This window comes from Pteronotus mesoamericanus, unplaced genomic scaffold (genome assembly GCF_021234165.1).
Source record: "Pteronotus mesoamericanus isolate MK-2021 breed Mesoamerican mustached bat unplaced genomic scaffold, CSHL_Meso_final contig_68, whole genome shotgun sequence".
Taxonomy (NCBI): Eukaryota; Metazoa; Chordata; class Mammalia; order Chiroptera; family Mormoopidae; genus Pteronotus; species Pteronotus mesoamericanus.
In genome coordinates this window covers 32,018,769-32,034,890 of record NW_026555234.1, presented here as the reverse complement: position 1 = coordinate 32,034,890, position 16,122 = coordinate 32,018,769, and the positions used below count along the sequence as shown (strand labels likewise).

The 16,122-nt window shown below is 36.3% G+C and overlaps 1 protein-coding gene across 2 annotated transcripts in view; it reads left to right on the top strand.

Moving 5' to 3' along the window:
- Positions 1-983: 983 nt before the first annotated feature.
- CHIC2 (cysteine rich hydrophobic domain 2) overlaps positions 984-16,122 on the top strand; it is a 48,292-nt gene continuing 33,153 nt past the window's right edge. For both annotated transcript variants that reach the window (XM_054582190.1, XM_054582189.1), the window contains exon 1: positions 984-1,431. In XM_054582190.1, coding sequence (XP_054438165.1) covers positions 1,313-1,431 — 119 coding nt within the window. In that variant the 5' untranslated portion in view covers positions 984-1,312. The remainder of the gene's footprint in view (positions 1,432-16,122) is intronic.

Genomic DNA, 16,122 nt, shown 5'->3' with positions numbered 1-16,122 from the left:
TAGGCCTTTACTAGTGGTCTAGCCAGGTTGAGAGGCATCCATTAAGTTTTTTCTTTCTTCCTTTGCTTTGCCTTGCCTTCCCTTCTTTTGTGGGCGAAGGAAAGGGAATACCTAAGGTCTTTATGGAAGAGAACAGGTTATAGTTGATGACAGAATTGGTGCAGGGAACTGGATCTTTCAATCTGTAAATCAGAGAATTTGTGAATTTTGTTTCATGGCTTCGCTTCAGTGAGTTTTCTTTTCTGTGTTCACCACCCAAAGTCAAGTCTCCTTCCATCACCATTTATCCCTTTACCTTCTCCTACCTCCCCCGGCCCCCGCCCCGGCCCGCGCTGTGGCCCCCTTTCTTTCTGGTAATCACCCTACTGTTGTCTGTGTCTATGAGTTTTAGTTTTGTTTTGCTTTGTTTTTGGCTTAGTCTCTTCATTTTTTTACAGTGAAGTCTCTTGTAAGATACAAAAAGCATCAGCATCGTTGGCCTCACATATTGGACTATATTTAAGGAGATGATGGGACAAGATGCTTGAATTTGGACATGTTTTAAAAAATGCTGTATTAGAGTGAACAAAAATGTTTGCAGACTGCCTGTCAGGCTCCTCAAATTGGGGAAGTCAGACTCTGGCTCTTATCACAGACTAAAAAACTGACAAAAACGGATTCAATTGTTAAGCTGCCAAACAGACGCACAAGAAGTTCTCTATTGCCGCTCGGATTTCCATTTTTAGTTGTCTTGGTTAGAGGTTACTTTGGTGAACTATGTGCCCCACTGGACGCTCCGAGCTCTGTTCGCTGAGTCAGGGTTATCCCCTGGCAGGTCGGCACCCAGTTTGCTGGGGTGCAGGGCCGGGCCGCGGGAGCGCGCTCCCGCGGCGTCCTCGGCGAGTGAAGAGGAGGAAGAAGGCTGTCTGGGAGCGCGCGAAGCCTCACGTCCGCGCGCCCACGCACCCACACACCCGCCCGCACTCCCGGGAAGTCTCGCGATGCCATAGCCGGCTGCTGCCGCTGCGAGTGGCTCCGGCTGTTGCTGTGGTTGCCCGAGTTGCTGCTGCTGTTGCGGCGGCGGTGCTGGTGGAGCGTCGGCCCTTGGCGGATGTTGACATTGTGTTGTTGTTACTGCTGACGGTAATGGCGGCGACGGCGGGGGCCGGGATCTCATCTCCTCTGTAGCCTGTGTCGAGTCAGCCAAGAGCCAACTCCGGGGCCTCTCAGCCCGAGGCAGCGACTCCCCTCAGCCTCCGCCGCCTCGCCGCCCGTACCCCGGCCGCAGCCCCTGGCATCAGGCCCCTTTGGGCAGGGGTCTCGGAGGTTCAGGATGGCGGATTTCGACGAGATCTATGAGGAGGAGGAGGACGAGGAGCGGGCCCTGGAGGAGCAGCTGCTCAAGTACTCGCCGGACCCGGTGGTGGTCCGCGGCTCTGGTCACGTCACCGTGTAAGGCCCGGAGGAGGGCGAGGACGAGGACGGGTGGTGCAGGGCTGCGGGCGGGGGGCGCTTTACTCCTCGGGAGCCCCATTTTCCCGGTGTCCGTCTTGGGTCCGGGGCCTAAGGGAAAGGAGGCGACCAGGAAGTGAGAACTTGCTTTATTTTCATTTGTTTCGTCCTCCGAAGTGGGGACCTTCCTCTCCAACACCCCTCTTAGCAGGCCCTACAGGCCAGGGCCGATGTGACGGATCTCAGAAGGGAAGGTCTTTCTTTAGGGTCAGTCCTTCGGGGCACTCCTTGAGCTCCGGGGTGGAAGTACACGTTTATGAGGTCCCTCCCCTGTGTTTTCTCATCCAGTTACCCTGTGGTTCTCTCCTCGTCTGGGCCTTTGAGCCTAGTGACATACGTCTTAAAGGCTCGGTCTGGGCCGGATGAGACCCCAGTGACAATTGGTAACGAGTGGGTCACTGTCGTTGTGTATGTGTATTTCACGCATACGCAAAGGTCTTCCCAGTTTCTTGCAGAGTCAGTTTCTGCAGAACTGATGCAAGTTCCCGTAGTTGTGTATGGTGAAAATGTACAGATGAACATATATTTAAGATATACAGAAGGATATATGTCTACCAATAATTTTTTTAAAAATATCTGTGTGATGGACGTACTGCTTAGGTTACTGAGAGTTCTCCGTAATGTAAATCCCTCTTTTGGGCATGAACTCTGGGATGGTTTCTTCATTGATGAGGGTTCTTGTAAGTCTGATTAGCAACATTGAAAAGTCTGATATTATTCAGACTGTAAGGAATGAGAGCTTTCCGAATGGCCATGACTAATAAAGGAATGTGAAGACTTGAACCAAATAAATGAGCTGTCCGGAAGCAGGAAGTTTTGTAATGTTTCACTGAGAAATCCAGAGTTTTATTCAACTTGAACTATTTATATTCTTTTTTTTTTTTTTTTTTTTTTTTTTTCATTTTAGAGCTCTTGTTCAACTCATAGATCAGACTTCTGTGCTAGTCAGGTATCTCCACCCTTCACATTTTTAGTAAAATGAAAGGGCTAGCAAATCTGAGACTAACAGTTTTCATTATATTTTGGGTTGGGTTGACTGGGATGTGCAATGCATAACTTTTAATGAAACAGTAAGACTTAAGATTGTCAGCAAAATCCTTGCATTTGTTAGTACATGATGTGACTAGTCATATTGCTGTTTGGGTATGCTTATATAATGCTTTCATTTCTTTAGCCCCTGTTAGTTTATATTCAGGTGATTTAATAGGGTGAAAACACTGCACAATCCCTCTCACGGAGTCATGAAAAGACAATGGAAATTATCACCACAATAACAGTTACTTAGTGTTTTGAGTGTCATCACCAGCAGAATTAAGAATTATAACCAATTGTCATGGATATTAAATCTCTCTTTAATATATTTAACAAAATTTTTTTAGTCTCATAACCAGTCATTTAATTTTCATCTTGACATTTTTACATTGTTCTAAACTTAAGTAGTATGTGGGTGCTTAAAGAAGGGATTTTCAAACTTTTTCATGCTGTCTGTCTATCTTTCCCTTACATTAACTCATTTCAAAAACAAAAAAACTGGCAGAATTCTGGTATTTAAAAAGGTGCAGCCATAGTTGTAGTTCTCTTTCTAAAACATTTTTTAATTTATCGATTTTAGGGGGAGAGAGACAGACAAAGATTTTTTGTTCCACTTATGTATGCAGTACAACCTTGGTGTATTGAGACGATGCTCTAATCAACTAAGCTACCTGACTGGGGCTGTTTTTTCCTTTTAAGGAAAGAAAAGCTAAGCACTTTGTTGGATAAATGGAAAATATAATAGGCAAAGTGTTTAGAATCAAGTAGGTGATTGGTTAATTTGTTTGTAGTTGGCTACTTAGCGAGGTGAACAAGGTGAGGGAGAAGCTAGTGGTTCTCAATCTTAGCTTCTCATTAGAGTCACCTAGGGAGATTTATTTATTTTATTTTTTATTGTTTAAAAAGATTTTATTTATTTATTTTTAGAGGGGAAGGGAGGGAGAAAGAGAGGAGAGAAGCATCAATGTGTGGTTGCCTCTCTCATGCCCGTTGCTAGGGACCTGGCCCGCAACCCAGGTGTATGCCCTGACTGGGAATCGAACTGGCGACCCTTTGATTCACAGGCTGGTGCTCAATCCACTGAGCCATGCCAGACAGGGCAGAGAATCACCTAGGGAGATTGTAAAAAATCCCACTTTTGCCCCAGGCCAGGCCAATTGAAAGCCAAGTATCAGAGTGATAGTTTTGGGTAGTTTTTGTTTTAGTTTTAAAGTTCCACCAGTGATTTTTATGCGTAGTTAGGATTGCAAACCACTATTTCAGAGTAGTATAATGAGGAACTATATGCCACTGGTAAACAGTATTCCTCTCTACATTGGGAGTGCACATATTTCTGTGATTTCGCTCCACCACTTGCCTCTCTTTTTTGTTACCTTGGTTTTAGGTCCTTGGTTGAAATCTACAGCCTGCCAATTCTTGGGTAAATTATTTATCTATGCCTCTTCAGTTAAGCTAGGGATAGTTATAGTCCCTAACTTTTAAGATTATTAAGGATTAAATGAGACGGTACTTGCAAATAATTCATCACATTGTGTGGTACTGTGCTCAATAAATAATTAACCTATCCACACGGATGATAATTAGTAAAAGTTAATACGGTGATCCACTTTGAGAAGCAAGAGTGTAAAGCACAGTACCAAGAAATCTGAACTGCCATTTTCAAACCTTAACAGTGATTCACTTCAGTTTTATTTTTCCATGTCTGAAAATTTGCATGAGGTTAAATTACGTGAAGTATTTTGATGAGCATTATTAAGAATACTTTTGCATTGAAAACCTAAGCCTGTTTTGTGGTGGCACAGGTAAGTATAGTAATAGTAATACAAAGCTTTTTTTTAAATGATTGTCTTGCATAATTCACAAGCACACTATGCCAATGGGTAGCCCACATAGTACCTATAAAGGTTTTTGAAATTTGTGCTTAAGGGTTACTTGAACTATTGAGCACGTTCAGTTTTTCTTGCTTTTAAATATAAATAGGAAGAGCTATTAAAACAGTTATAAGACTGGTTAAACTTATCACTGCCACTGTTTCCACCTCCTTCTGTAAAACTAAGCAGCAGTATTTTCTTACCAATTTGAAAGTAAATGATAGTGTTTACTGAATCTTTTGTAATCCAGATTAGTCGGAAAATCGTGTGTGTTTATCACGGATTTCACTTTTGAGTAGACCTTTATAGTTGTTTATTGTTGAATATTTCTATTCTTTTTCCCCTACTTTAACATATCATATTATAGCATTTTATTTTATTTTATTTTATTTTAGAAGTCACTGTATTCTCAAAATAAATGATTTGGTTTGTTGTTATAGGGATGTGAAAAACTAAATTACTTTCCATTCTCTACTACACAGGCAAGTCTTGGTTAATTTGGGGACGTAAGGATAGAAAATGTATAATTTGCCTAAACAAAGTCTAATGTGGTTTTTTACTACAAATAGTTTCATATTGACCCCAAATCAGACTTATACTTTGTAATTCCATCATAATCAGTATTCTTTCTCAACATTCTTCCAGATGAGTATAATAATTTTCATGTTAGAATTGCATGTAGCAATATAGAACAATATGGCAGCTCAAAGAGGAAGAAATTTTGACAAAATCATATTTGAAGGAAGAGAGGGAAATGATAAGTTCCTGTTATTTTATATTTGTGTACATGTAATTAAAAAGGTTTCCTGCTCACACTTAAAGTAGTTTTTTGGGGGGGTGGGGGTGTGTGTGTGTATGTGTGGCAGGGGTGGTATTTCTCATTATGTAATGAAGATGATGGAAAAAACAATTAACTTAGTAGGTAGTATTGGCAGATAGGTTACTATTTTAAGATTATGGAGTATTTTACCACATAAGATACATTTGTACAAAATATAGTGATCATTTTTTGAAGACTTTGATCTTTCACAATGATGATAGTGCTGAAGGATGTGTTAATCTAAAAATTAGAATTTAAAACTAGTTTTGGACCAGTATTTCTTAGCTAATCTACAGTTATAACTGACACTATTTGCTTCTTTTCACTTTATGACCTCTTATATCAGAATCAAATATGGAGCTTTTCTAAAGTTTGATTTCTAACTGAAGCTCTTTATAGAGCCATGTTATTTTGCTGAGGTTTGTTTCTTATGTTATTCTTTTCTAATTTCACTAAATTATCATGTACTCATTTCTGAGGTATAATCTTCCTACTGTTGCCGCAAACAATGCCTCCTCCTTTGCTAGTTTTTATCAGGGGCTGTGGGATATCACTCTCTTTGCTTGTCTTCACCTCAGGTGTGCTGTGGAAAGAAAGGTTTAGAAATGTGACTTGAAATTAAAAAAAAAAAAATTGGAAGCTACTTTGGAGTACAACAGGATCTTTGCATAGGACATACTACAAGAACACCTTAGTACTTATTGATCTTTCTAATAGTAGAGTCAATAAAAAATTGTTTGTCTGGAAGTGTATTGGTATTTCGACTCCCACTAGATACTATGGGTAGCAACAAGAGATCTGAACTTGATTTGCCCACTTAACAGAATTACTTCAATTAAACTTCATAACTCCTACTTTCTTTCCCCCAGTCAGCATAATGTATAAGGCATATTCCATTTTTAAGTAATAACCTTTTTGTTTTGAGATTTTTGAAGACCTTATTTATATTTCCCCACCAGGCCTGTAAAGTTGTTTGAGGTCAGGGTTTGTCCTTATTGTTCTTTATTTCTCCATTACTTAATATGGTGTCTGAAATATTATAGCTCCTGAAATGTTCTCTAAAATAAATGAGATGATTCTATACATCTTTGGATCTTGTCAGAATTGCCAAAGGAATAAATTCCTTTCCTTTCAGTTTGCCTTCCCTTGCTTCCTAATGAAGGCAAACAATATTTTGTATTAAAGCTCTTATAAAATCACATTCAAAAGATAAATGGTTCCTCCTTGTTTAAAACCGATAATTGTGAGGAAATTGTCAAGTTAAGATAGACATTATTTTCTTAAAAATTTTCTTAGTTCTTATAATTTGAACATAAGTAGTTTGACTTACTGACTATACCTTTGATAATACAAACAAAAAAATACTAAACATTTTATTGGACCAACTATGAAAACTTCTCAATGGGTAAATTTTCTTGAAGAAATGAGAAATACAGTAGTAAATTGTAGATTCAAAATTTTGCTTTGCATATTTGAATTTGAAATTTGCATGGTGTTCAGTGCAATCTGTTCAGTGTTGGATTCCTGGCTACCAACAGATGTGAAATTGACTAGTATTTAAAATGTCATGTGCCTAGCTAAGTGGAATACAGAGGCTAAATGGTAAATTATATGAAATTATGATAGTAAATAATCAAATGCTACTATTATTTAAAAAAAAACCTAAATAATACTATTCCAGAGAATAATATTTTTAATTGGAGAGTTGCTCTTGAATTCCAACTTGAGTTTATATTCCTAACAGGTTAAAAGCCAGGATATTAAATCAATTATATACCTAGAAGGGTATCTTAAGACTCTGGTATCTGTGTTTGATTTAGATTTCTAATCTATAAAGCAAAGATTTCATTCTCAATAAAATTAAACTTTAACTGTAGCAACAGATGCTCTTAGATATCTTTAGAAGATACTTCTCTATGGGTGTGGATACTTTAGAAGACGTTTTGGTGACTTTTCATTATTTGTTTTAGAATCAGTTTATAAAATCAGATCTTATACAAGTATTTTCATGTTCATGCAGTCTAGCTTAACTCCAGTGCAAGATTTCTTAAACTTGTCTAATTAGCAGAATTGCAAGGGCATTTAAAAAAAATACATCTTTAAGTTCTTATCCCAGACATCCTCAACCAGAATCATTAGAGAAAGAGCCTAGGAATTTTTATTATTAATAAGAGTTTAGGTGATTCTCATATCAGACACATTTGGAAAGCAATGGATGGTCCTATGGACAGAGTATGGTCTTTGATGTCAAGCAGATTGTTTTCAATGCTCAGATACCTCTTAACTGTAACATGACTGTAACTGTTAGCTTTTCTGAACTTCAGTGTTTTCATCTGCAAAAGGATAATATCTACCTCAGAGATTAGGTGTGAAAGTCAGAAATAATTTATGTAATGATCTGGACCCATAGTAGGCATTGAGCAGATTATTATCACTTACTTTGATGTTTATCCCTTCATGCATAGTTTTTGGTTTTCTTGGAAATCAGTACAAAAGGTAACATATGCTTTCCTGCTTTCAAACAAGATTTTGAGCATAAATCAGAATTAACTGATAGAGTGTAGGAAACATGACATCAAAAGCAGATATTATCAGATTGACACACTGATATTCTTAAGGTATTTTGGGGTTTGAGGATCTTCTCTAAATGTCATTTTCTTTTGAATTTTACATGAATGGGCTTTTGCTGTTTACCTTCTTTTCTTTCTATCTAATTCATCATCTTTAGGTTGGAAATGAGACAGCTAACCTTATCAGAGCTATATATAAAGAAAGGGAAGTTGGTTCTGAGTGCTGGATTTAGATGTTTGAATTTTAATACCTGGGTTTTAAGATGTTTGTTTCCTAAGAGTACTTTTTGCTTACTCCTTCATTATCAGCTGTCTTATTGATGTTTTCTGATAAGTAATTGAGCAGATAATCATTAAATTTTATGGTAGGTATAATGTGAGGTTCTGGGTATATTATTATGAATGAAACACACATAGTTAGTTCCTCTACCCTTGTGGAGCTTACACCTAATAGATAAACTATGAGAAAACTGCTGTGAAGGCGAATGATAGAGTGCTGTGATTGAAAATAATGAGATTGGGAGAACTTCTGAGGAGGTAACATTTAGAAAGGATGAGTGACTCCTGGAGCACAGCAAAATAAGCTTGGCTTGCCTGAGAAACTGAAAGCCTACTTCTGTATTGTGGCTAGAGTATAGTGAACTAAGGGAATCGCCTTGAAATGAGGTTGCTAACCTCAGTAGTGGCCAGAAACGGTTACAGAGGGTTTAGACTGAAACTGGGAAGAGTAGTTAGGAGGCTGTTGGAACAGTCTAGATGTGACATGATAGTGACCAGGTCTAGGGTGATTGATTATCTTTACATGAAGGAGGTATTACAGTTTTGGCTATAAAGCCATGAAATTTCACAACTTCTCTATGGGTGTGGAAAAGCACAGCAATGGCCACTTTTGCCATCTCATTCCTTAGTTGTGGTTTTTTGTTTGTTTGTTTTATTTTTGTTTTTGTTTTGGCTTTGTGGAGGGTAGGGCAAAGAACTGTGGCTGCCCTTACTGTTGACTGAAGACTGTCTTGATGGCATACTTGCATTTCCTGTTCTTCTGCCACAGGGCAGCTAGTGTGCCAAGAGAACCCCATGTGCCGGAAGTGGAGAGGGGCTTTCCCACAGCCTCGTAGATTTTGGAGTAAGGACCTTTGTAAAGCAGTATCCTTTAGCTACAAGATGTGCGTTATTTAACAATGATCTGTCCATTAGATTTGAGGAAAAGGTTGTTTTTTTTTTTTATATCTTTACACTTAAAACTGAATTGTGTATACTAGGGCTAAAATTTCCTCACAAGGTCCTGGAAGAACTGATTTTTTTTCTTAGGCTTTTTCTCATCCTACCATGTGACGTTTATTTAGGGTAGAGTTGGTTGGATTTTGGGCTAACCTATCATTGTCTTTTGATTGATAAGAAGTAAATGTTTGTGTATTTAATTTGACAAGCAGGTATATACATACTTCCTGCAAGAGCTCCTTGTTTATTCTGTTTGATCCTGCATTGTGGTTACAATGGAGTCCTTGTTTAGTCCAGTGAAGGAGTTCTGTATACCCAGCGTTCTTTCTACGCCCTTTCTAGACTATTCAATTATAAATCTTACTTGAAATTGATATTTTTGTAGTCTCTACTATAAACCAGTTCAACTATATGTTATTTCTTAAATGAACATAATTTATTATCATTGTATTGCTCATAAGATTTATTTGAATTTGAATAATATTCTAAAATATATATAAATTAGATATATAATTTTTTTTTTTAGTGTAGTACAGATAAATTTAAAGTAGTTGACTTGGCCCAAGTGCCCATTAATAGATGAGTGGATAAAAAAGTTGTACATATATACAGTGGAATATTACTTGGCCATCAAAAGAATGAAATCTTTCTATTTGTGACAATATGGATGGACCTGTAGGGTATTATGCTCAGTGAAATAAGTCAGAGAAAGACAAATACCATATGATTTCACTTACATGTGAAATCTAAAGAACAAAGTAAATGAACAAAATAGAAATAGACTCATAGGTATAGAAAACAAGCTGATGTTTGCTAGAGAGAAGGGGATTGGGTACCTAAGTGAACAAGGTGAAGGGATTAAGAAATAAAGATTGGTAGTGATAAAGTCATCATGGGGATGTAAAGTACAGCATAGGGAATATAGTCAATAATACTGTAATAACTATGTATGGTACCAGGTGGGTACTTGAAATATCAAGGGGATCACTTTTGTCTAACCATTATTCTGTACACCTGAAACTAATATAATATATTAAATGTCAATTGTAATTGAAAAATAAAAAAATGAAATAGTTGAATTGGATTAGTTGAATCTTCATATCGTCAGAAGTAAATACTATGAAGTTTAATCAGTATCATTTATATAACCTCACTGTTTAACAACATATGTAATCATCTATTAATTCTTAAAAATATAATCTTAATAATTGGTATTAATAAATCTAATGCTAGTATATTATATTTAGAACTGTGTAGAGTGATGAGGTTTATGATAGTGTGAATATATTGTATGATTTAAATAAGTCTTTGATTTCACTAGTTTATGAATGAGATTATACTTTCACAGAGCCAGATGAACCCAAATGTTTGAGAATTTGGTCACACAGTTAATATTTTTAGACTTATTCTGAGACTAATAAAAATATGTCTCGAACTCCAGGGGTACTGTATCTTCTGGGCAAACATAGTACACTTTCAGTTCCAGCCTTTCCTCCTTAAGCTACATTGATATTCAAATGTATATTAAGGCAGCCAGATTTATTTAAAACATTTTTATGCATTAAAATTATTCTGTAGTTATAACTTCATCTCCTAAAGTAGCTAAAAAGCTGATTCCATTGAGCTCATAGTTCAGCATTAGGAAATAAATTGTTACCTTCCATAAAAATCCCATGTATTCTTTGTGAATCTGAAATTTCTAGTTTATATGTTCATAGGTCTTGTCATATTTCTAGGAAGATAAAATTTTGTGAGTCTGTGGAGTTGTACAGGTTGAATATCTCAGAATCCGAAATATCCACAACTGAATTCATAATCTTCCCCCAAATCAGCATCAAATGTAGCCTTCCCATTCTCAGTTTACGGCAGATCTGACATCTTACTTGCCTGGATTAAAAAATATTTAACCATCCGTGATGTCCCCTCTTTCTCTTGCATTCAGTCAGCCAAAAAATTAATCCATTGGCTGTATCTTGAAAATATATTAAAAATCCAACCACTTTTTACCATCTCCACTGCTGGTGTGAGTTGTCATTGTCTCTTTTGTGCCTCACACTTAATACTTTCCTTCTCCCTGCTTCTACCTTTTCTCAGCCTTTACAGTACGTGTACCACAGTGATCCTTTTAAAATATAAATCAGATCATGTCTCCCCAAAGGTCCCCCTCTTCAGAGTTAAAGTCTCTTAGCAGCCTGTAAGACTAACTGAACTGGCCCATCATTCCTTCTCTGACTTTATTTCTACTATTCCTTCATTTGTTTACCAGGCTAACCACAGTAGCTTCCTTTCCATTCCCTGAATTATTCCAGGCACACTGGTAGCTTTGGGTTTTTGCACTGGGTGGTTCTACCTTTTGGAATATTCCCATCAGGTTTCCAGATGGCTAGCTCCTTCATGTTCTTCAAATCTTTCACAATTACCATATTCTGCCATGTATAATACATACTTTCTTTTTTTTTGCCCAGATTTTTGAGAGGAAAAATAAGGATGTGCATTATAATAGGTAGTACTAATTCCCATGTATAGTGTAAATTATAAATTATAATGTAAATAAAACATGGGTGTGCATTATACCTGTGCAAAATACGGTATCGTTCTTAATGCGTCCTACTCTTCTCTCTATTTAAAATTAAAACTCATTTACCTACTCCTTATTTTGTGTTAACTTTTTTTTCATGGTGCTTCCTCTATCAGAATGTGAGATGTGTCAGAGTTGATAAAGGGCACAAACGTTTGACAACTCTCTCTTGCAAAAAGAAAAACTTAAACTGTCTCATCTATAAAATGTGAAGTCCGTAAACCCTTGCTAATTTTTTTTTCCTTAAAAACTTTGTGATGGTATTTGACCTTTGGGTCATATAAGACCCTGAGTGGCCAGTTGTCTTACCTGAGGCAAATAAAACCCGAAGGGAGATTTGCTTTCCTAAGATAACATACCTAATTGACACTGAACCAGGATTAGAATTCGGGCATTCTGTTTCTCCCTTGTGCTGCTCTTCCATTTCACCACAGTAACTGCTTTGTGCTTTTCAGCTGTTTGTCTCACCTGCCTGGATTCCTGACCCAAATTGCTTGCCCATGTAAGCTACAAACTCTTTAATGTTTGGCTTTCCTGAACGCAGGACCTCTTTGTGTACCTTGTTTCCTTAATGCCACCCTCTTGAAGAATTTGCCAGGAAGTTGGAAAAATCTTTTGACAGTTATTACTAGCCAGTCTGATTATTGGCTGTTCTGTTTGCTAAGCTGTTTGAAGATGGTATTTATGAAGTCATTGAAATCTAGACATTCTCTAATTTGTTGAGTTATCTGTAGTGGGTATTAAATGATAATATTGGCCACTTTATTAGAAGGATAACAACCATAATAAAAACATAGCAGACATTTATGTTGTTTTATAATAATAAAAAGCAGTCACAACGTATAGGGTTTATGCCATGTGGTGTTGGTGTTTTATTTATATCAACTTAATGAGTCATGCCAGTTATTATTCCTGGTGTATGAATAGGGAAACTGAGTCTCAGGAAAGGTAACTAACTTGCTTAAAGTGACATATCTAGTAAATGGTAGTATCAACATTACATTCCAGGCAGTCTGGCTCCAGAATATCCTTGCTTAATTGCTTCTTTTAAAAACACAAGAACCAAAAACAACAAACTTACGTGCTCTATGTTATTTATCAACACAAACATTTATAACAAAATCCTACGTATTTTGGGATTTTAGATACAAATGTGAAAAAGTTCAGAAACTTTTTTTTATAGATCCATATGAGAATGTTAATAACATTTGTTATGTATTTTAATTTTATAATTTCTGTTTGATGGAAAAGTTTTCCCTTCATTTCTCTAATATTTTCTCAATTTATGAAGTTTCTAGTTCAAAAAGCTAAACATTTCCTATGCTGATAGAGAAAGTTATTAGAGATGTTATTCTGTAGTAGAAATTGCCCTGGGCTTGGGCTCAAGAGAGTAAGGACCTGGCCTACATATGCATTAGTTATGAGACCCAAGTTACTTGCCTCTTATGCATCGATTTCTTCGTCTGTAAAATGAAGTGTTTGGACCAAGGACCCTTTCTAGCTCTCAGATTTGTAGATTCTACTGTTGTGGAATTAGAATTTTTCCTCTTTAATTTTCTTTTAAAAATAATTTTATTTATTAATTTTTAGAGAAGAGGAAGGGAAAAAGAGGAGAGAAACATTGATGTGAGAAACATAGATTGGTTGCTTCTTGTATGCACCTCAACCTGGTACTGAACCCTCAACCCAGGCATGTACCCTGACTGAGAATCCAACCAACCACCTTTTGCTTGTGGGGTGATACCCAACCAACCAAGCCATGCTGGTCAGGGCTTTTCTCTTTAATTTCTTAGTTCTTTACAATATACTTAATATATATTTAAACAAACATTAAAAATCCTTAAAAATACTCTAAAATATACTTTAAAACTAGTAGAAGTATCTTGAAACCTAGGTATGTCGATAGCATGTATATTATTTCCTTGATCTGGCATGCAGATAAAAGGAAAAGCCTTTTAATCATCTATTTTTTTTCTTCAGGTTTAATCTTTTTCCTAATTATAATGAAAAACCATAAAGATTATTAAAAAAAATGTAGAAGTAGCCCTGGCTGGTGTGGCTCAGTGTATTGAGTGCCAACCTGCAAACCAAAAGGTTGTTGGTTCAATTCCCAGTCAGGACACATGCCTAGATTACAGGCCATGTCCCCATTTGGGATGTGTGAGAGGCAACCAATCAATGTCTCTCTCATACACTGATGTTTCTCTCCCTCTCTTTCTCCTTCCCTTCCCCTCTTTCTAAAAATAAATAAATGAAATCTTTAGAAGAAAATTTGGAAGTAGAACTTTGCAGTGAAGCAGAAAATAAACCATCTTTAATCAAGAGGTCACGGTCATTTAATATTTTTATTACTAGTTATTAAAATTTTTTTCTAGAAATCTTTAGTTTACAATAGTAATATATGTTATTACAGAAATTTTAGAAAACATGAAAATGTAAAGAATGAAGTATCTCCTGTGGGTGTATTGGCTAGGGTTAACATTTTTGTGGATTAACTTTTTTTCTTTCTGTATATATAAATATTTTTATTAAAACAATTGAGATCATAGTTATTTTATATTCTACCTTTTCTATTTAACATATTGGGAATATATGCTAGTATCATTATAGGTTCTTAAAATGTATGAAATACTGGGCTCTATTAGATTTCAAACAGCAGAACCACCAATGGAGCCTTAAGTAGTGGAAATTTATTGTACCAATGCATGGATACTAAGGAAGACAGGAAGCTTTGCCCCTGTACACCCATACTTCAAGGAGACTGATGATGAAATTATTGTCATTTTTTAAAAAGACTTAATTTATTTTTAGAGAGAGGGGAAGGGAGGGAGAAAGAAAGGGAGAGAAACATCAGCATGTGGTTGCCTCTCGTGCTCCCCCACCTGGGGACCCGTTCTGGAACCCAGGCATGTAACCTGACTGGGAATCAAACCGGCGACCCTTCGGTTCACAGGTGGGCACACAATCCACAGAGCCTCACCAGCCAGGGCTATTCTGTTATTTTTCTCAGCAGTATGTGTCCTTTGCTCCCTGGTCTTGTAGTCTGTCACAGAAACTTACCTAGTTTCAGTTCTAGCTTCTGCTGTTGCAGCGTAAACTGGCAGACTGCTTTTTCCCTCTATCTCAGTTTCTGCCTATAGCTGGCTTCAGCTTAGTCTTGATTGCTACTTATTTATGGCTTTACTGTATCTTGGTTTCAGCTAAACTTCATGTAACCAACTGTGGTCTCTTATTTTATACCTCCAGAAAGAGTGTCAGATTGAATTAGTCAATGTCCAAGTTGGGTAGGCTTTTGGGCCCTGCCATCCCATATGCTGCTCTTCTTAAAGCAGATGCCCATTTGTGTTCTAATTTGCCAGAGTATAGGGAGCTGCTAGCCAGGCACTTAGAGTAACAGATTATTGTATACTACACATTGTTTTGAGCTGTGTAGTATCCTTTAGATTGATGTATTATTATTAGTTTAGTGCAAGTGTGGGGCATTTTAAAACTTTCAATGTTAAAAATGGCATTGAAACTCAGAAGCAAAGAAAATAATCACAGAGCAAAACATGTTGAAACAAACAGTCAAGATTCTTGCATGGTTGCGTTTAAAGGGCAAAATTCATTCACCATGAGCTCAAAATATATTTTTATTTAAAATAATGCATTAGTGAATTCTAAGGGACATTAATATGAGACATACAAGGAACATAGAAGAAATAAAAATGGAAGTAACAAAGGACTGGGCTTGAACTATAGAAAAGGTTGAAATGCATTTGGGAAAACTATTGATTGGTGAATCCAAAACTCACTGTTTACTTATGATAAAATATCTAGTTAATACCAAATAAAAGATTCAAATAGGAAAAGATTATGATGATGTATATTATAAAAATACATTTAAAGTATTTACTTAGCAACTAGTTACTATACATCTGCTGAAGAAAGGTCCTATTTTAAGAAACAACAAATGAAATGAAATATCTTTAATGCTCCCTTGCCAAAATTGGACTGCAGAGTACTTGGTTCTTCATTAACATATCTGTGCCACTGTAATTATTTCCTTTGGATACATATCTAGGAGTAAAATTACCAAAGGGTATGAATATTTTCTAAAGACTACATTCTATAGAATCGTATCCTTGAAGACTATCATTTTGCAAGCTTTTGTCCTTTACAGTTAAGATAATGGTATATGTAGTCTTTTGTATTATCTTTTTACTTAACAATATATTACATGTACTTTCCATATTATTTGCCAACTTCATTTTTAATAATTGTCTAATCTGTTGTACTGAGATACTATATAATTCACCTAATAATCACATGTTATTTTATTTCTCTATCATTTCAGGGAACTTGTTTATGCATATATTTTTATTTACATTTGAGATTATTTTTTAGGCTAGATTCCTAAAAGGAAATTACTGACAAAGGTTTAAATATTGTTTGTCAATTTGATTTTTGGAATAGTTGTAATAATTTATAGTTTCACTGACAGTACATAATATTTAAGATTTTCTTACCAACATAAAATATTTGTTTTATTTTACTTAGTCT